Source organism: Corvus moneduloides, chromosome 4 (genome assembly GCF_009650955.1).
Source record: "Corvus moneduloides isolate bCorMon1 chromosome 4, bCorMon1.pri, whole genome shotgun sequence".
NCBI classification, from domain to species: domain Eukaryota; kingdom Metazoa; phylum Chordata; class Aves; order Passeriformes; family Corvidae; genus Corvus; species Corvus moneduloides.
In genome coordinates this window covers 50,573,111-50,595,177 of record NC_045479.1, presented here as the reverse complement: position 1 = coordinate 50,595,177, position 22,067 = coordinate 50,573,111, and the positions used below count along the sequence as shown (strand labels likewise).

General features: G+C 41.5%; 1 protein-coding gene across 1 annotated transcript in view; it reads right to left on the bottom strand.

Moving 5' to 3' along the window:
- The window catches only part of CFTR (CF transmembrane conductance regulator), a 91,498-nt gene that overhangs the window by 4,161 nt on the left and 65,270 nt on the right, over nucleotides 1-22,067 (bottom strand). Inside the window, exons 22-24 of the mRNA XM_032107494.1 lie at nucleotides 13,150-13,392; nucleotides 10,040-10,195; nucleotides 2,261-2,350 (exon numbers count right to left, since the gene is read on the bottom strand). Of these exons, the coding sequence (XP_031963385.1) occupies nucleotides 2,261-2,350; nucleotides 10,040-10,195; nucleotides 13,150-13,392 (489 nt within the window). The remainder of the gene's footprint in view (nucleotides 1-2,260; nucleotides 2,351-10,039; nucleotides 10,196-13,149; nucleotides 13,393-22,067) is intronic.

The window sequence follows — 22,067 nt, the reverse complement described above, 5'->3', positions numbered from 1 at the left end:
TTGGATTTTTTAAATATTATTGATCTGCAACTAATTTGCATTCACAGAAAACAAAAAATTTGAATTCCTACTTTGTGTTTTCACTTTACATGGAAACCATATTAAACTGTGGTGTATGGATATATCTGTTGTGTTTCTGAAGAGCTCGTGCTTTAATTTGTAAGCAAATAAAGGTCAGTGTTTTGTTCCTCGCTTCTCTTTTGAACACACATTGTGTCCTTCATGAAATTTTGCATTTAATGGCTGGAAAATGTGCTTTCTTCTTACAACTGCACAAGGTGTCTCCATGTACCTGTAGGGCTCAGACAGCTGACTGCAGGAGTAAGACTTAGGCTCACAAGCTGACATAAGTCTGACAGATCCAGGTGCTGAAATATGTGGGCAATAAAAAATGAAACATCAGATAAGGCCTTGTCCTCTGCAGTTGATTGCAAGGAGCATAAAAAGCTGATGCTGATCTCAGGAGGATCCTCTAAATCCTCAGCAGTCAACATGGATCTGGAATAAGCTGACAGACAATGTCTGTGCCGTGCTCCCAAAGTTACACTGACTCACTGCCACTGCCGAGCCAGACTTCAAGAGCACGAACTTGGTAAACAATCCAATCACTCCTAGTAAAAAGCATTACAGCACTTTCTTTTTTCTATTTGCTTTGCATTCTTGCCTGCACAATGAAAACCTCAGTATCACGTATGGATTTGCCAAACTCCTTAATGATAAACATTTCAAAGCAAAATTTTTTTCATGCCATTGTAAATGAGGTTTAGCTTTTCAAAATCCCAAGCTCAATTCAAACACACACTGGAAACAGTCCTCCAAAGCAGGAGAGCTTATCTTCTTCAAGAAAGGGGATATTGATCCACACTCAATTTTTTCCTGAGTCTCAGAGAAGCAGAGAAACAGCACTGAGCACACTGCACTAAGCACGCTATTGTCTCTGCTAGGACTGTCTGAAAAGCTGCTGTCAAACCATCTGAACAAAAATATCATGATATTTTTATTTGGCAGTAAATTACTCACAGAACACGTCTACTTTCCTCTTTTCCAAATGTAGGGAAGAAATTATAAAAACCCAAGAAACCAAGCAGAGACAGAGTTAACATCCTGGATAGGAAAGGAGGAAGCTTTCAGATTAAGTCCCACACCTGTAAGCATTTTTTGATACTTGAGACTTGCAACGAAAAAGGAAAATGGCACCAATTCATGGTTAGGTCTGTATTAATTAGGTCATCTGTGCCTTGGAAAAAGGTATCCACTTTCTAGGCTGCGGCCTTTTCCCTCCTGTAATGCTCCCCTGACTTTTCCTGGGAATTATGGACACTTCCGCAACCCATAAAGCACTGTCAGAGCCAAGAGGTGGCACCTGACAATTGCAGTGTGTGGGACTGATGCCATGATGATTTTTTGCCTTTTCTTTCATACCCCTGTTATACCTTTTTTACAACTTCTGTATTCTTAGTGCTTTTTGCCTACATTCTTGGACTTGTTTGTCAAGCTGAGAGACTAAACATTTTAGAAGCTTCATAGCTAGGGATCAGTGTGCCCCAGACCCCAAGGTCCTCTCCAGAACACATTCTGTAAACTAAGAACCATCCATGGGAAGGTTCCTTGGGGAGGGGGTCTCACTCGAGCCTCTCATTGGGGAATCTTTGATAGATATGCTAATTAGTAAAACCTATAATGTTATACCAGGTCTTTGGGGGGGGGGGACATTTGGAAGGGTACATTTCGATGCATTTGACCTGGACGTAGTGTAGCTAAGGATCCTTAAAATAAATACCAAGGTAAAATCCCTTTTCCCCTTCTAACCGTGTATGCCTCTTGATTTTAAGACCAGGAAAAGGCATCAGGACCAGTGCAACATGGAAACAGAATCTGGCCCCTAAGCTTGGGAATTGGAAAAAAAAAATGTTGCTGAAACCTCAACAGAATATTAGAAGAAAACCTTCAGGTTCGAAAATCTAACATTCCATGACTCTTATTTTCCACGGCAGAGGAAGCTCCATGACACAAGTAGCACAAAAGCCTGAATGCCTTGCCAGAGAGTGCTCCCCTCAGCTGGCTTCACATTGGCCTGAGAATTGAAATAACTATTTATATAAAACGTAATTTATATGGTTTGTAGCACAGTATGACCTTTCCTCCACATTTGTTTCCTAAGATTCTACATAAATGTAAAGTATGACAATCATTTGACCTACACTGCACCCTGCTGTAACCACATCACCAGAGGGAGACAAATAACACAGAACAGCTGTACCTCCTCTGCAACTTTCCATATTTCTTCATCATTCCACTGCCCATAAGGATCCAAATTCATCCGAAAAGTTCCAGAAAATATGAACACTTTCTGCAAGAAAAAAAGACATACAGACACAGGTAGATAGACAACATTGTATAAAGCATTAGAAATTGTGAAGTATATAGAGAAAAGAATAAGCTTCTGCAATTACCAGATAGAGCTAACTGCAGGTTATTAATTTTTTTTAAAAATATTGTTCCAAAAAAGTGATTTTGAAAACCCTTATATATTAAGGTTTTGTCAATTATCTTAATAAAATCATAGCCAAAATTGTCTGAAAACCAGCAAACCCCAAATTTCAGCAGTTTTCAGAATAAAACATTTCCTGTATTGTCATTTTGAAACAAATCTTTTAAAACTACTTTTGATTCTTGACTACGTGAAACATATTAAAACATTAAAAAAAAAATCAAACTAAAGTGTGTGTTTCCACAGTTTTGTTTAGAGAGAAAAAAACCCTATTGCTTATTTGTTAAAATTCAGGGACATTGTCCTCAGTTATTTTTCATCAATGGATTTCTTTTTCTAATAAATTGTAGCCAAATACACATCTCAGCATCATTCTGTCCCTTGGCATTTCACCATGTCCCAGTCCTATCTCAAAAGATGTTCTTTCCCTCTCTCACTGTCGCATGACTGAACTGTGACAGAGCGCGACCTGGTTCATGACTGCAGCGGCAACAACCCACTCTGCTCCGAGCTTTCCCTGCCGGACACCGCGGGCTGTGCTCGCTGCCTGCTCCGAGCTTTCCCTGCCGGACACCGCGGGCTGTGCTCGCTCCCTGCTCCGAGCTTTCCCTGCCGGACACCGCGGGCTGTGCTCGCTCCCTGCTCCGAGCTTTCCCTGCCGGACACCGCGGGCTGTGCTCGCTGCCTGCTCCGAGCTTTCCCTGCCGGACACCGCGGGCTGTGCTCGCTGCCTGCTCCGAGCTTTCCCTGCCGGACACCGCGGGCTGTGCTCGCTCCCTGCTCCGAGCTTTCCCTGCCGGACACCGCGGGCTGTGCTCGCTGCCTGCTCCTTCCTGCCTCGCCTGCCTTCCGCTTCAGGAGATGAGGAGGATGCACATTTCCGGGGACTGACAACATGCCCTTCTCGATCTGAAGCTTACTACTCCATTCTGCTTTCCCCATCAGTTCAGACAAGCAGATTTAGGCGATCATACCTTAGATATACACATTTTGTAGCTCAAGAAGCAGTGACTCTGACAGAATTAAATATTTGTTTAATCTCTTTTTACATGGGGTGGGTGTGTCAGATTCTGATGGAAATTAGATTCTTCAAGGGACACTGAGGCTGCACAACATCTCTTAAGGAACCGTTTTTTTCTATGCTGTAAGGTACACCTGCTGTTTGTAATAGGGAGAACTTGCTCTCAAAGAATTTAAGTGCCTTGTTGAGAAATATTACCATTTGCTTGCTCTTTCCTTGTACACACACAACAAATACCAAGAGGAAAAATTTGAGACAATTATTCTCTTCTGTCTTTCTAAACAAAGTATTTATTTAGAGAAAATGTGTTGAAATGCCAGTGATTCACAGCCACGTAAGTTCCTGGAGTCTTGGTAGTCAAACACTACCAAAAGTGAAGGACTAGCTGTACCAGCAGAAAATAACTGAGAGAATACACTTAGCAAGTGCTTTCCCAGCCCTTGGCCTGTCTACCACAGTTTCCATCCTATCCAACCTGGGAACTTGGCATTCTTTCACCAGATTTCAAAGTGATTTATACACACACGTACATTAATAATTTAATTATGATTAATTAAAAGTGTAAACATTGCAGAGGAAAATAAATTAAATTAATTAATTTGTTTAAGATATGTATGCCATTGCCAACTTATTTGGTGTAAAAGAGAAGGAAATAACTAATTCAAGAAACCAGAGGAGAAAAGCAGCTGCAATGTGGTGCTGTGCACTCAGTGGGATGGATTTAAGTGCAATGATACCTTCAACACACTGACTGAGCTGCAGAACCACACACAGCTAAAAATTAATAATTGAAGTACTTTTTGTAGAGACAATGGGGAAAGAGTAGACTCTTTCCCTTATAATTGTTATTGTTAATAACAGTGAAAACTTCAGTGAAGTACAGCACAGTCCTTTTCCCATGCCCTGCACTGGTTAGGTGGTGTGAGTGGGGTGACATATTTACAGCAGGATTAGGTTCTTCCAAGTAATGGGTGCGGTGGAAACAATAATGCTGTGGAAACAGTGTCAGACGTGGGTTTGTTCACAGTGTGAGCCCCATACATTTAACTAATGGAATAGGTGTTTTCATCTCTCAGTCGTAAAGAATAGTTAACTGAACAAACCAGTTTTAAAGAAGATAGGGCTGAATAACATTCCTGCTGAAGTGCACCAGGCAGAGCAATAAAGGGTACAACTTTCTTTTGAAGCTGCTGCTATTTCTAATAACTGTGCTTTCAAGAAGCAGGTCACTAAAAGCAAGCTATTCCCAAAAGCAGGGTTGGTTTTTCATCCCCACAAAGTAAATATTTCATTGTCCTGAATTCTGGTACTTCTCTCTCCATTTCAACACCTCCTGCCCCCCAGCTCATTAGAAACCATATGGGGTTCACTTAAGTAAATACCATGTGAGTCACCTGGGCAGTTTAGAGTCTACTTGAAGAGAAGCAGAAACAAATCTCTCCACATTCTTAAAAACTAGAAGTCTAAAGTGAAACAAAAACACCCAAAAGTGAACATGAAGGACTTACATTTTTCATAAATATGGAAGAAGTAGAAATAAGGAGAGCATTGGATGGGTGAATGGATGGCTGGGTAGACTGGCAGCAAATCTGGAAATCAGCATTTCCTTCTCAGTCACTTGTTCAAACTCCCACAGGATGATAACGGGTGTGATTATACAACAAATAGTTTCTTAGACCTGATATCCACCCACAAGCAAAACATTTGGAAATGTAAATATGGTTGTGTTTATGTTCTGACCACCTCAAATATTGCAAATCAACCCTTCTGAAGGGCATTAATCCCCCTTAGTGGCTACAGCCTCCTGGTGTGTGTGGCAATAAGCTTCCTAAGCAATTTATGTGTTACGTGGAGAATCAAGACCCTGGAGTACCTAAGAAAATGCTTACAGAAGAGTTCAGGATCAGCTGAAAGAGGCTGTGAGTGAGAGTAGGAGTGAGAGTATCCCGGCTGTGAGTAGCTACTGCTGTAACCTGTGTGCGGGTCCTCAGCAAGACCCACGGACCCTTCTTCCCACATGCCTCGGGGCCAAAGAACAAATGTAACATCAGCTGGAACCAGGCAGCAGCCCCACACACAGAGACGTTCCGAGTAACAGCAGCATGACCTTCATGTAGCCTCCTCTGCTTTGTCTGTGTTATAGCAGCAATATCAACATGAAACAAAACCAAGTTACTTTGTGAGTGCTTTAGTACTAGGTGCAAAGTTAGAGGACTTGTTTTCAGAAGTGTCTTTTAGAGACTTTACATTGACATTGAAACATTTACAGACAAAAATAAGAGCACAGAAACAATAAAAACCTGAAAAGTTTTTGGGACCAGTTCTGTAACATTCTCCCTTGAAGACGCCAAAACATCTGCCTCCCACAGAGCTTACCAGTAAATATGAGTGCTGTGCTCCTGGCAACACTGAACCCATGATGCAGAAAACAACCTATATACTGCCCGATATGAGCATGAGCATGTGGGGTTGTTAATTAATGTCCCCAGTTGCTCTGTGCACGGGTCTGATGCAGTGGAGCCTCCCCAGTATGGTGGTGCTGACTCATCCCAATGCCCTGCAGGCAGCCAGGCTCTGCAGGACCCTTCGTGGGAGCACCTTGGGAAGTGGCCCTGCTCGGCAGCTGCACCAGGCAGGAGTGTGCTGGCACACCACAAAGCAGCCATGACCTCCAAAAGTAAGCAGGTCTGAAGGGTATGAGAAATAGGGCTGGAGACAGACAGACGGACAGAGACAGACAGATAAAATGAACAGAATGTGATGGCTGCTGAAAAACTGGAACTACAAAGGTAAAAGTTGCAAAATTTCACTTCTTCAGTAAACAAAGGAGCAAAACAAATTTGATTTTTTTTTTTGCCAGCTGGCAGTCCTGCAAACTGTAGAAAACTTGTTCTCCGTGTTAAGCTTGATTTTAACTCTATATGGAGTATTGTGAGATCCACTAGGATGCATGGAATAGCACTTAAAAACATCTGAAGTCATCCTCTTCCTTGCAGCTAACAGCACCTCATGAGTCTCAGGTTTCTCATCACTTATTTTAACTGGAAATCATCTGCAGGTCTCCTGTTCTCCATTCAAAGACAAATTTCTGAAGCCACGTTCTCAATCGGACTCCATTAAATACTGCAGGATGCAATCTGCACAAGGACTTGTGCAAGAAAGCCTTAGTGTGTTGAAAGCAAATGCATCTGGAAATCCTCACTCTGGAAATGTGGTGGGCAAACACCTGCAGAAGAATCATCAGAAAGGCCTGTCCAGGAAGAAGGGATAATGGGTGCAAAGGTACAGCCTGGTGTCAGTGGAGCAATTGTTTTGTAGAATGACAAACAGCCTGTAGCAGCAGTGTTAGGCAGGCTGTGCTTCAGCGGCACAGCCACGTGAGAAGCTACAGGAAGAAACTTTCTTGTGGGAGCTTCAGGAAATATATTTTATATGATTTAACCCTTTGCACCACTACAAGGCACTGACAGCCAGATTTGAGACACTGAAAGAAACAAGGGGTTTCTGCTTCTGCTCAGTGTGATCCCTGACCACCCTGCAGATCATTCCAGCACAGCCTGCACGGAGTGGACAGCAGTGTCTTAGGATGCTGTGTGTGCTATGTGGTTGTGCATTAGTGAGGTTCCCACAGAGGAAAAGCACTTCTTTTCTACTAAATTGGGAAATTTAGGGTTAAGGAAGAGAAGGAGAGTGTTGGAAAGTTTTCAGGAGGAAGCATGCCTCAGGTAGAGCTCCATTCTCCTTTTGTTGGCGAAGCCTCTCCTGGAGACAGTGAATATCCAGGTGTTGCCGTAGGAGAGCCTCCCAGGAAAGGAAAGGACAATTTTTTTTTCCATTCTGAAGCGGTAGGTGAATGGCAAAGAACAAAAGGCTCCCTTTGTTCTGCTGGGAAAGGCAGGGTGGCATATGCAATTTCTCTTTCCTGCTGGTAAAGTGCTGCTGAAAACTTCATTTTGTTCTGAATGTGGGAACTTTTGAGGCATAATGTGCAGTTCTTTGCCAAGGCTTTGGGACAAGTGCTGCGAGCTGAAGCATGCAAACAGGCTGGCAACTATCATGACCTCCCAGAGAATGGAGGGCTGGGATTATTTGGCATTGATCCATGTATCAGGGACTTGCAAACATGAACTAAATGTGTAAACTTAACAATGCACTAACAAGGCACCTCACTAGCAGAAGGGCAAGTTATACTGCTCATGTAAAAAAATGTCTCTTGCATTTTGCTGATGGCTGCATAGTGATGTTTTCTATACCATTAGTGACTATAGAGAGTACTCAGCTATGAGAACTATTCCTCATATTTTTCACAGGGACAATGAGACTACTTGTTACCAAGCATTCAGATTTCTTCTCAGTCCATGCAGTCCCAAGGACAGCTGGAGATGGAAAGCAGAAGCCCTGCTGGGCAACCACATCCCAAAGGGCAAAAGGCTGAGAGCAAAAGGATGCCTATTGGAGAGATAAGCAAGCCCCTTTCAATACAGAAATTTATACTTGGATGTACAGGAAAATTTTCCAGTGCAGACATAGCTTATACTGGTAAAAGCATCCTTCATCCTATACAGCCATGCTTGAGAGGACAGCTGTATAACATACCTGTCCTCCAAACTGAATACCAGCAGCTGCACAGCTGCCTTGATCTGAATGGGGGACATGTTTTCATACTTGCAAGCAACAATCACTCTGCAGAACTGAACCAGCTGTAATAAAGAAATAAAAGTTTAAAGGAATAGATAGATGTGAAAATGTTGAAGAGAGGATAGAAACGGTGACAAGAGGTCAGTTATCAAATGACAGCTTGCCAAGCAAGCCTCAGCTCAGCAGGCAGCGTGTGACCGGTAGAGCTCAGGTAAGAAATGAATCCAACCAGCGGGCTCAACACTGCTCTGTTTGGCTTGGTTTGTTGAGGGTGTAACGTGGCAGGGAAGGAAGGGTCTGTTCTGACAAGGTCGAAGTGCTAAAAAATTGCTGCCTCTAGGAAATTTCAGAGCATGAAATGCACAGAGAAAAGAGTTGTGCCTGCTTTGCATACCTACTCTAAATAAATGGCACTCGGGCTACTACAGAGTAACATGTTTGAAAGGGAAGCTATCACAATTCAAAACTGATCATCACATAGAAAAATTGAATTCTGAGTGTTTGCAAAATCAAGGCCATTTTTTTTCCAGCATGAACATTTCAGTGTCTTTTAACAGTGACCAAAGCTTCAAAACTGACAGCATTTTTATGTTAAACTACTGGCTGTACCAGAGTCTCTTCAACTATTTTTAAGGGCCTCATGTAGTCAGTACAACAGCTTTATACTACACATACACTCACCAGCTTTCTAAGACAGTAACCACCTGAGATGGGAAACTATCTGGGAACAAACCAAATCTTCACAGAAAACATATGGAAACAGCTTTACTGTGGGGACAGGATGGGGGAAATAGCACAATTAGGGTTTGGCAGCTAATGGTTAAAAGGGGATGCTTCGTCACCTTGGTCAGTCCACTCCTAGTGGGTGTGTCAAGGAGGAGGTCATCCAGGGTGACAGATCAAACCATATTTTTCACTCTCTGGGGCTAGTAGCCACTCAAGGATGGATAAAGGCAGGACAGACTGCATGGCCCCTCACAGCGTGGCAGGCTGGTCTGCAACCGGTCTCCCACTGCCCCCTGATACTACAAGTGACTCATTGGTAGGACTGCCATCAAGTGTTACTTGAACCAGTCTGCCACAGTCACAGATTTCCAAAGGAATGAACAGTTATGGAAGAGATTGTGTATGTTTTGAAACTGAAGAACTATCCAATGTATAACTGTCAAAGAAGAGATGGTCAATATGTGTTACTCACATATCAGTGTTGTTGGTAAGGACAGACAACAAAAGTACAAAAGCATTAAAATTATGCAGTTCATTCCATCAATTTTCATTCCTACCCTACAGTGAGCAATCACCTTTTAGTTCTACTGTATGCAGACAATAACATTCAGTATGCAGACAATAACATTCATTTTTCAGACAGATAATCCACAGCTGTAACTGATATAAGACACTGTTCAGTGGTGGGGACATTGGCAAGGGACCCAGAAGCCCTAGGTTTATGTGTTTGCCATCAGTCTGCCAGGGAAAACAGGTGATGTACAGTATCCACGTTAACCATAACGTGTGATGTAGACCTTCAGAAAACAGTAGCTGAGAACACTGATTGTATTTTTTTCTTCAGGTGGCACTATCTTATCCTGTATCAAAATGCAAACTGTCTCAGAGAGGCAGGGAGAAGCAGGCTAGAAACACTTCTGTTCAAGCGTGCTGTACCTTCCCTTTTCTACAAGAGTTCTTGTGGGAGTGGCAGAGAAACCCTAAAAATGCAAAGTTTGCTGTGAATCATTGCATCCTTCCACCCATCCATGCCACTCTCCTTTTCACCAAATCTGTGTTTTGTTTCTCAGCATACAAGAACAAACATCTTAAAAGCAACTATGTACATATGGATACAGAACCAATGAAAATAAAGGCACAAAAATATACAATAATCTCATTACCTGAGGAATCACTCCAAATGCTTTTCTCCATTGTTGCACGCTGACCGTGTTCCAGGAGACTCCATCAATTTGGATATCCCCTTCCGTATTCAGCAGTCTTAAAAACGCAAAAAGTAAAGTGCTTTTTCCTGAACCTGTTCTTCCTAAAAGGCCCACCTGCAGTGGAAATCATACAATCAAACATTTAATACTCTTCACATACTAATCACAGACTAAGGCAAAAACCTTAGAGGTCACAGCAGTGAAGAACAGTCCAGATGGATCTCAATGGGATAGCAAATGCTATTGATTTGGAATGATAAAAGTCTACAGCAAGGTCTGAATCAAACACTGGGCAAACTCTTCTTTGTTTTGCTAGGATTAACTAGATGAAAAATCTGATAGCCTACCCCTAGCTGAAGGAAAGAAATTTGCTTATCTATTATTTTGCACCGATCAGCCCAGCTCTTTGTGCCTGTTCCCTTCACTTTGCTGTGAAGCCCCCGTCAGCAAAATCACATCCAGAAACCAAAAACTAAGTAGGGAGTGCATTTGGATCACCCTAGTAAGCTACTCCACTTTCATATAATTGAAAATAAAGGCCCTAACTCTCATTAGTGGGGTAGCTTGGGGCAGAGGCAGTGGTTACAGCACACATCATGCCATTGGACACCCCTAAGCACCTGTGCAAGTCCTCAACCTGCCCAGTTGGTGCTAATTTTCTTTATCTCTAAGATGTGAAGAAACATAATAATATATATTTTGGGGTTTTTTTTAAGTTGTGAAAGGCATTTAAAGAATAATACAATCAGGCAGAGTCAACATGGGTTCACAAAGGGAAAGGGCTGTTTAACTACTTCCATATCCTTCTGTGTAAAGTCAACCACCTCATGGATGAAGGGAAGGCAGTGGATGTAGTTTTCCTGGATTTTGGTAAAGCTTTTGATACTGTCCCTCACAGCATCCTTCTGGACAAGTTCTCCAGCTGTGGGATGAGCAGGTTCAGTGCATTGGGTGAAGACCTGGCTGAAGGCTTGTAGTGAATGGGGCTACATCTGGCTGCTGTTGGTCAATAGCGGTATTCCTCAAGGCTCAATCCAACAGTTCTCTTCCATACATTCATCAATGACCTGGATGCAGGAGTCAAATGCACCATTAGCAAAGCTGCTGATGATAGCAAACTGGGAAATGCTGTTGACTCCCTTGAGGACACGAGGCCTTGCAGAGGGATCTAGATAGTTTGGTGCATTGGTCAATGATTAATTGGATGCAATTTAACAAGTCCAAATGTCAGATTCTGCACCTGGGATGGAGCAATACCAGGCACAAATATAAACTGGGAGGGGAGGCTGGAGAGCAGCCCTGCAGAGAGGGATCTGGGGGTGCTGGCTGACAGCAGGATAAACGTGAGTCAGCTCTGTGTGCCTGGGCAGCCAAGAGGGCAAACCCCACCCTGGGGTGATCAAACACAGCATCACCAGCTGGGCAAAAGAGGTGATTATCCCACTCTATTTAGCGTTGGAGCAGCCTCACTGGGAGTGCTGTGTGCAGTTCTGGGCTCTGCGGTTTAAGAAGGATGTGAAGGTGAGTGAATGCGTCCAGAGGAGGGCAACAAAGCTGGCGAAAGGGCTGAAAGGAACATCCTGTGAGAAGTGTTCAGGAACTTGGGCTTGTCTAGTTTGGAGAGGAGGCTGAGGTGCAACTGATCTGGGATCCAGTGGGAGGACATGTGGAAATGGTTCAAAGCTGAACCAGGGGAGGTTCAGACTGGACATTAGGAAGCATTTCTTTACTAAGATGGTGGTCAAACACTTGAACCGGCTTCCTAAAGAGGTGATTGATGCCCCAAGCCTGTCAGTCTTTAAAAGGCCCTTGATGATACTTTAACTTCTGGACAGTCATTAAGTGGTAAGGCAGTGGGACTAGATGATTATTCCATTCCATTCCATTCCATTCCATTCCATTCCATTCCATTCCATCCCTCAGCAGAGGACAGCTCGTCCATTTCCTGCTTGTTGTACTACCTATGAGATAGAGACAAATCCTCTCCAGTTTAAGGAGCACCTGAGTCCAGGGTTCATTATTGAACTTGAATCACAGCCCTCGAGAAAAAGATTTTTGTTTTTACTGCTCTATCCTCTCTCTGTACAGTACAAAAGTATCTTTTATTTTCCCTACTCCACTGTTTCAAGGGATTTTCCAGGAAGTAAATCCCCCAGCCTGCAGCAGCACCTGCATCTCCATGTTCCAGGAATCACAGGTGTCTCTCTTTCAAAGGCAGAGTGGTTTCAGCATGGTGGTACAGGAAGTCAGAGCTCTGGGTCCAAAATTTTGGTGCCCTCAAACTTAGTAGATGAAACAATCAGTTCATGTAAACCAAGACAAATCTACCAAACTTGGCAAAGATGGTGCTATCCAATTTAGGAGTGAAGATGTGCCTCATGTCAAGGCTAGGGAGCTATCACTGAACCTGTTTTCTCATTTACCTGGGTCAGTTAAAATCTCCTCTTCGTCTGTATGGCTTCAGCTCAGGAAATCACAAGCCTTTCTTCCTATTCCACCAAGGATGGGCCTTTAGCATGAACTTGAAGCAAAGTGTTAAACTTCTACCTAAATGCTGTCCTGAAACCAAAGCTCTTTCTTAAACACAACCTCAAACACGCATGAAGATTAATCAGAGGTTTGTCAATCCTCTAAAGAATAGAGCTGTTTACGGTCTGTAATATAATAATTCAGGGTGGCGTAGAGCCCTCATGGAATGGGTGAGACGGCACCTCCACCCTCCGGCCGCTGGAGCCAGCGGTGCATTACCCTTGGCACGGCAGCCAGTATTCTTTCGTGCCCTGCCCCGTTGGGTCACGCTGTCCCCAGCACCTGCACTCACCAGCAAGCTTCCCTCTCCACACCAGGAGAATTTCAGGCACAGGAACACAACTTGGAAAACTGTTGCATATGTATTTTATCCCAAGTAATTTCTGTTCTTCAGTTACTTTAGAAGATACTTTGTTTTGCAACAATTTAATTTAGAAAACCTTGTCGGACTCAAAATCCTCTTTAGTCACTGAATAGGTTTGTGACAATTCTATACTTAAGCTTAACAGAAGAAAAAACACAACAAAACAGTGTCTTACCCTCTGCCCTGAACTTATTGAAAAGGAAATGTTTTCTAGTACAGCAGCTCCTCCTTCACCGTATTTTGCTGTAAGGTCTTTCACAATCATTTGGCCCCCAGATGGCCAGTGCTTCTCTTCCTTCACATGCTTGTTTTCAATTACAAGGGCATCTGAAAACTGATTATTCTTCTGTGGCTTAGTGCTTTTTGTCTCTTCTGTTGGCATGTCAATGAGTTTAAATATTCGTCCGACAGACCGCATCTACAAATCAAAACAAACACTATTCTAATTATAATTCATACTGAACTATCAAAACAAATGAAATAAAATTGTTCCTAATTCCTAGCCATAACAGTGAGTCTATTTTCTGTGTAAGCTACTGTCACGAGTAACCCAAACCATCACTGAATTCCATACCTATCTGTACCCAAAAACTGTTAATGTCTCTTTAGGACCCGGTGTGGCTGGAACTGGAATTATGGGGCAGTTGGGAGGTGCTGGTCCCTTGAAAAGGTCAGGGCAGCCGAGCCGAGTCCCTCTTGCGCCTGGCAGCGTTTCTGAAGGCGGAGGCTCCACTTTCGGTGGGTTTCTGGGCTTCCAACAGTAGCGGCTCAGAAAAACTGCATTTTGCAATTAGAAACTGCTTTCGGAGTGAACTCTGCAAACTCTATTGCCAGTGAAGCTCGAGCAGGTCCTGGGGGGCCGGGTCACCCCACATCTGCACCAACAGAGCAGTTTCCTCTCGACACACGCACAGTTCAGAGCACACCAGCACCAGCACTGGCAGAGTCCGGCCGGCAGCAGGAGTAGGCGGCAGTGCTGCTGACACCCCCACGCACTGGCACTTCTCACCTGCCACTAGAACAGCTCTGTAAGCTCCCCCCTTCCCAGGAGGGTTTTTTTTATGCGTCATTTTCCCCTTTGTCTCCTGGACTGCGTGGTCACCTGGAGGGTGCCATCTTGGGGGAGAGAGTTGGTGCCATTTTCCCTTTGTCTCCGTACACACAGCCAGCAGCGGGGGCTGCCATCTTGGGAGGGGTGGTACCGTGACATTTTGGTGTCTCTTTGCTCCTGTGCGGTTCATGAGATTTAACAGTTTTGTAGCTAGTGATTATTTACTGTTATTATTTACTGCCCATTGCTGTTTCACTTGTTAGTAAACTCTTATTTTTTCACTTAAATCTACTCATTTTTTCCTTATTGGTGGAAAGAGATTGGTTGAAACGAAGGGGAGGTAACTCATTTTAGAGTGTCCATCTCTTTAAATGGTCTTAAACCACAACAGCTATACTATGATATAATCTTCAAAGGTACACTGCTTCTTGTATAGAGCTCTAGATTCCACTGCACTTACACTACTGACATTGGCCCAACATATGATTCCTCTTGCTTCCTTTTTAAATGGACATAATAGCTCTTTCTACCTTTAAATATCTATTTTGAAAAGTGATGACTTGTATTTATGAAAAGAAAGGATAATCATAAAAACAACATGGGTCACTTAAACTCTTTCCTTCAGGAAGGTATGGAGCTGACCAAAACCTGAAGTTCTCTGAACAATGACTGATCTCCAAAGATCAGCAGACTGCATGGAATTTGAAAAATGCAAAGCAGTAGCATTAAGTAAAGAGGAACAATCATCAGACAGTAACATTTGAGTATTTATGAGAAATTATAGTTTAAAAAAATTAGTAGTAAGTTCCATGATAATGAATTTTGTATCAGTAATTATATGTATTAGGTGAAATAATAAAGTCTTGTAGTTAATGAACTTCAGACAGAAGTTGCTAGTAGCAGTCTTGGTGAATTTTCAAAAGAATGTGGACTAGAAAGGATCCTCTTACCTTACTTGTATTAAATGGGTCAAGGATCAATAAATAAATATTCTCCTTCACTACAATTTCACTGCTCGGGTGGTCAGAAAACATATTTTTTACTTTATGGATAACTTTGCTGTTATAACTTTATTAATTTTAAATTCTGAAGAGCTCCTTTTACTATCTGCTTTCCCCATTCATCTATGGAGGGATACCTTAGATCTGGTCATCCTTTGTTCTCCAGGACTAAAGAAAATCCAGGTTTAAGCCTCTTTCCTAATATATGTTCTCCTTCTCCAAACAGCTCAGTTCAAATCAAGCTTTCCTGTCTGACCAGAATGTACACAGCATTTTGGGCAATGTTTCACAAGGAGATTATACAAATGCCTTGGTACTTCCCTATCTATATTAGGAATAGCTGCATTAACACATCCTAGGATCATACACTATTATCTTCACAGTCTCATCTTACAGTCAATGTTTGACTGAGGGGTGGTCAGCCAAGCTTTTCTCCATTTCAGCCATTTCTAACCAAGATCCTCACTTAAAACTGAGGTTATTCTTAGCAGTCCCTAAATTCAAGCATTTGCACTTTTGTTACTGAAATCTATTTAATATCTGCCATTTGAGGTCACCTAATACATTTCAACTCCCAGGATCTTTATGCCAACACTGCCTTTCTGCCTTTGGCACATTTCTTCAACACACTTTTTTATTTTATTGAGAGCATTTAAAAAAGATTAAAATGAGCTCAGTCAGCAATCTAATCTTTGTTGAGTAGCCTCCCTACAGGTTAATACTTAGAGCTTAATGCCATTTCCTTTCTGACCAACTCATTAACTAGTTTACAGGTCTTGTAATAATCCTTATATCCTTCATTTATATAATTCCTGAAACAGAGCCACAGTCAATGCTTTCCTGAAGGCAAATGAGATCTGTTACATTACTTTTGTCCGGAAAATAAATCATCAGACACATTTATGAGGGTAGTGTGATGCAACCTTAGTGTCAGCAAACCTGACTCCAATCTACAAGCACCACATTTTCAATTAAGTCTTAAAAATAGTTTCTGAAGACTGCTGCTATCACACCAACAAACTGATGGTGGTATCAATGACTTCTCATTTCTCCTTCTCAACAAAAAATTGACAGTTGTTATTTTATCACATGCCACCACCATTGCCAGCTTGTTTTATATATTTGAAGTGGCCATTATCAGATTTCCAGCTTCTTGGCCAGTTCTTCCTGAACACTTGGAGGTGAGGTCTGCTCTACCTGGTATGGATGGCATTGTTCCAGTCTGGTTTCACATGTTTAAGTGAAATGTCCAACTGCAGAACCCAAACATCCCTAGCTGAAGACTCTGATCTTAGATGGATTGACTCACAGGTGGTCACAGGTGTGTGTCCCTCCACAAACTTTACAGGATATTTAGGGAGACCAGGTTCTAGCTGGTTTTGCATGTAATTCCCACCTCAGATATTATAAATCCCATTTCTACCTTCTGCTCCACTTTCAAGCTCACAGATTAGACACTGCCTTTTTAGTGAAAAGTAAGATCAAGTATTTATCCAGATTATGAGCCTTACTCTGATTTTGTTAAGTTTCTCTTCTCTATCTACTTCTTGACCTCCAACACATAGCTTGTTTAGGTTAACATTAAAATCCATTCTGTAGAGGCTGTAATTTCTACCATACTGACAGAGAATGTTGTTCATGCTGGCAGTCCTGGAGTCTTCAAAATGTCCTATTTTTCTCCTGTTCAGGAAACAAGTTTCAGCTCCTTACTTGAAAAAGACGTGACTTCCGTTTACATTCAGGTACCTAAATTCCCCAGTCCAACTAATTAATTAATTAGATTCCTTGTTTTACAAAAACTTTTTCCTGTAAACAACATTTGATCTCTAATCTGTATTCTCAGAAATATGTCTCTATTTAGTGGTATCATGGAAAACCCTCTGTAAATTTTTGTTTAACTGCTTTTATATTCCTTCTGCAAAGTGCTTCTACTTGACATGTTACGTAGGATTCCTTTTTGCTCTTCAATCCCGATTGAAACATTGTTAGGTAGATTTTCTATGTTGAAGCAAATACAAGGGACTTCTGGGATCATAGTTTACATCTCAGCATCTTGAAACCTAATTGTGACAGACGTTTAAAAAAGCATGCTAACACACAAGCCTGTCAATTCTTATTTCCATCTCAACCACTGTGCAAGATGGAAAAGCATGGTCATCATCATGTTCACGTACATATGCCAGCTCATTTTGGTGATACAAACGGGAAGACCGTGGATCCGGCTGACAATTTTCTCCCTGACTGTCAATAGTAAATCCCACAATGAGCACCATGCAGTTATTTTAATAGGTGTTTGAGAGTACCTTTGTTTTCACAAAACTTAGCTTTATAGAAATATAGCCATTTTAGAAATGAAGGTCTTTCTTGACTTTGTCAAGAACTGTGAATGCTTGTACAGGCAGAGATTCCCCATAACTGCCCAAGAGATCATACCACTACACACTGTCTAATGTCTGCTATGAAGCCAGCTGGATGAAGAGCCTTTCTACACAAAAGAAAATTTAATCCCAATGTCCTAGCTCTCATGACAGACTTATCAGTTATGTATGCAGATATTTTAGACAGTTTAATAATTTTAAAATCAATTCTGAATTCCTTGTTCTATAGCTTGAATTATGATTTAAATCTGGGCAGAATGTAGCATGTCAGTAACATTTTACAAAAATATCCATTCTTCCTTTCACAGGTAGAAATATTCTGTCATTCATAATGACAGGTATAGGATAGCTGACAGCAAGCTTCTTATCCATTATTCCCATCAGTACTGTGCCAGCTATATTCATGTTCTTTAACTAGTACTTTTGAACAAAGGAGTATATTTACTATTTTCATCCCTAAGTCTATAGCATAGTACACTATTTTTAGCCTTGCCTGATTGTATTTTACAGAGATTTTAATAGCACTGCAAATTCTTTAATTTATTCTAATTAATATCACTTAAACTCTTCTTAACTTTGAAGGAGAATCCATAACATAATTATATAACGCATATTTCCAGAAGGTGGAAGAAGTAATTCTTTTACAAGTAAGCTAATACAGTTAATTTAATCAGGCTCTGTGTTATCTTCTCCTAAAAAGAGAACAGTGGCTCTCTTCAGACCAGACACACACAGTATTCAATGGCTGTGGTGCAAGACATCACCTCCTCACAAACACGCTGCCTGGAAAGCGCAGTGTGCAGCTGGGAGATCCTGTGGGAGATTGGTCCAATGGTTCATGTTGTACAAAACCCTGTGCATTAAGTCACTGCCAAAACTGGCTCTGTAGGCAGAACATATGGTTGTACCATGGTTTTACATCATCTGCTGTTACATTTTGGGTGCACTTATAGGACGTATACTTCTCTTTGGAACTGAAAAAATGAATTACTTAGTTCACGTAAAACTTCTACTGACTTTTTTCTCATTTTCACACTGCTATGCAGGCAGGCAGAAAAGAAAATGGTCTAAAAAATTTCTCTTCATTCTGTTCCCTTCCAGAAGACCAACACCTCACTTTAAAGACTGCCATTCTGATGCAGATTTTACAGTCAAGTATTTACTCTACTTAAACTTTGGAAATTAACAGTGTTCTCAGGTTTCCTGCAAACAGTAGTAAAAACCATATTAAGATCATGCCCTAGATTAAAAAATAAAAAGAAAACAATTGAACAGGTTAAAGGAGAAATAGTATGGGAATATAAAAGCATGAAAATCAGCTTTAAAAGCACCATTATTTTTCACAGTTGTATTTTTAAATTTGGTCCTTTTCTCTACCTTGCATTACTTCAACTCTTCAGCATCTCTGATGTACAAGGTTGGGCACTGTGAGGCTTAGCAAGTTTGGCTTTAATATCTCCTTGGCAGTTTCTTTTTATATCTCCTTATATAAGTAATCTTGGCAACAGTAAAATCATGGCATTTTCTCTTTCCCTGATAAAAGGAACTGTCCTTCACAGTTAAAGCACTGCTACTGCAGGATATACATCAGTGAAAGAGGAGGTTATAAAGCACTAAAATAGTCCACTGGGACTAGCTAATGCTTATCTGTGAAAGCAGCACTTACCGAAAAAATTCTTTTCTATTTCCTTATAAAGGAAAAAAAAATTTCAAAATACTAGAAGACTGCCTAGAAGGATAAGAAAAAGACTGAAAACCAACTAAAGTGATATTAGCAGAAATTATCAAAGTGAAACAATAAATCTAGCCTAATTCTTGGCTTTAAATGAAACAGTCGATTGCTATCAGAGTGACCACATATGTTGGGGGGGAGTGTGGGGGATTTTTGGGGGGGTGTTTGTTTGTTTGGTTGTTTGTTTTTAAATAAAGGCAGAGCAGACAAAGTATCAGGGCTGTAGAGAATGAAATGCCAAAACCAGTAAACCATTATGGGGTATTAAGAGACAATAGGGATTTTTAATTTAAAGCCAAATCTGTTCAACAAAAAATTGCTTCAAAGACAATATCTGTGTATGTAGAAATAAAACCTAACCTAGGAACTCAGATTTCTTCAATCTGTGTGCCAGTGTCATGGAAAGCTCAAGAAGGAGATTGTGTGAAATAAAATCAAATTTGCCACCTACCCATCTGTTTGGCCAGCAACTGTTTCAGGACATTTTTTCCTTTTTCATGTGATCTTGCTTCCCTGTTCCCCTGTCTTTCTGTTCTTTTGTTTGCATTTATTTCACTGATGTCCTGTACCTTGCATGTCTTGTAAAACAACTCAGTGGGAGCTTTATATTATGTACTAAGTTCAGCAGCTACTCCTTTGGATGTGGCTTTCAACCACTTGCAGAAAACTCCAGCTTATATGACAACCAAAGACTGCTACCTACAAATGGGCTATTCACTCAGGCATGCTTTTCTGCATGCTTGTAAACACAGATATCACAGCTGCTCAAGGAAGGACAAGAGTGATGTCAACTAGAGCGGTGCGTGCGTATCTGTAACTGGAGACATGTGGAGATGTGTCGATTCTAGTCAATCTGGTCCTGTGGGGAGGGAGCTTCAAACTACCTCTTGACAGAAAAATAAATAAATAGACTACTAAGTCAGGCAAGCCTTTGCAAAACATCTTTAGCCAAGTAATTGTAAAATACTTTGAAGAGGGAAGTGCTAAATGCAGAGACTACAGAGTAGGAAATAAAACATCTGTACCACCCAGTGAAGCAGTTTTATTATCTTGACACCATTCAGCTATTTTTATCTGCTTGTGCACAGGAGCAGCTTTTGAATGTGAAGAAAACCATCCTGCCAGCAATATCTATTATTTTCTCATCTGGGATACCTAAAATTCATGTCAAGAGGGTGGGCAGTTATCCACTGCTAAAATATATCCAGAGGATCCACCACCTATAAAATGATGGACCTTAGAAGGCTGTAAGTAACATAACATAACATAACATAACATAACATAACATAACCAGTGTTCCAGTACAGTTCTTTGTCTTAATACAGAGCAAAGTACTCAGAAATGTCTAGAGCAACTTGAGACTTCCTTTTCAAGGGAAAGGGAGTTACTTTCTTATTGCTACTAATAGGTGACATTTTAACATGACTGTACTTTTAAAAAGGGGAAGTTCTTCTTTATTAAAACACTCTCATGTCCAGCACCCTCGGAATCCTACAGTAAGGCTTCCTGTTGCTCTTGTGAAACACCTTCAGTTTGTATTAAGCTATGTAATATGCACACATGATTTCTATACAGATTGTTAGAGTGATCACATTCTGCCTTACAGGGGATGGCGTTTACAAATGAGAGCCGAGTGAATGAATATTGTTGTTGCTGTTGTGGTTTTTGGGGGGCTGACCTACGTGAGAGCAGCTTTTCAGAGAAGGAGTCTTGGTGGATGACAAATTGACTATGAGCTGGCAGTGTGCCTTTGTGGTCAGGAGGGCCAGTGGTAGCCTGGGGTGCATAGGGAAGAGTATGGCCACCAAGTGGTCCTGCCCCTCTACTCGGCCCTAGTGAGGCGACGTCTGGAGTGCTGTATTCAGTTCTGGGCTCCTCAGTACAAGAAACACAAAGAGCTGCTGGAGAGGGTCCAATTGAGGGCCACAAAGATCATTTGGGGTCTGGAGCATTTCTTTTATGAGGAGAGACTGCAGCAGCTGGGCCTGTTTAGTCTAGAGAGCACTGAGAAGGGATCACATTAACGCATATAAATATCTCAAAGGCAGGTGTCAGTCAGACGGTGGCTGGCTCTTTGCAGTGGTGCACAGTGACAGGACAAGGAGCAGTGACCATAAACTAAAACACAAGAAGTTTCACCTCAACATAAGGAAGAACTTCTTTACCTTGAGGATGACAGAGCACTGGACCAGGTTGCCCAGGGAGGTCGTGGAATCTCCCTCTCTGGAGATATTCAATCCCCAGCTGTGGGGAGTTCCTGCGTCACCTGCTCTAGGTGACCCTGCCTTGCCAGGGGGGTTGGACAAGAGGATCTCCACAGGTCCCTCCCAACCCTAAAAATTCTGTATTTACCAACATCACATTTTACTTCATTATTAGTCACGTAACTACTGTTCAGCAGGTCTTGTAGTTACAGCAATGAAGCCTTTCACAAAGTGCTTGCCCTTCCACACAGGCCGCTCTAACAAAGCAAGGAAAGAGCTAGCATAAAACATTTGGTGGATAGGAAACACTGCTGAATGGCCATCAGCTTTCTCGACTATCAGCAGGCACATGTGCAAACAAGAGGTTAGATGCTGTAAGTGGTTAATTCCCAGTTTTGAGGCTCTTAATGATTTTTCTCAGGATGAATCTAGTTGAATCATTTATTTGAAAAAAAATTAATTTTGGACTTGCAAATTGTCACCATCTGCCCCAATTATACATTTTTAATATGACAATTCATTTCAACTAATCAGGATTTAATGGACTCTAAGATCTGCTGTAATATTTTTGTTTTCCAATACTGAAATGGTTGGCTTGAGAAGCTAATTTAGGGTTCATAGTGGGTAAGACTGGATGTGGGAGATTTTTTTCCCCAGATTTTTTTTTTTTTGTTTATAAGAATATGGTATTTTGTTACATAAATTCTGTCTAAAATAAATCCTAGAA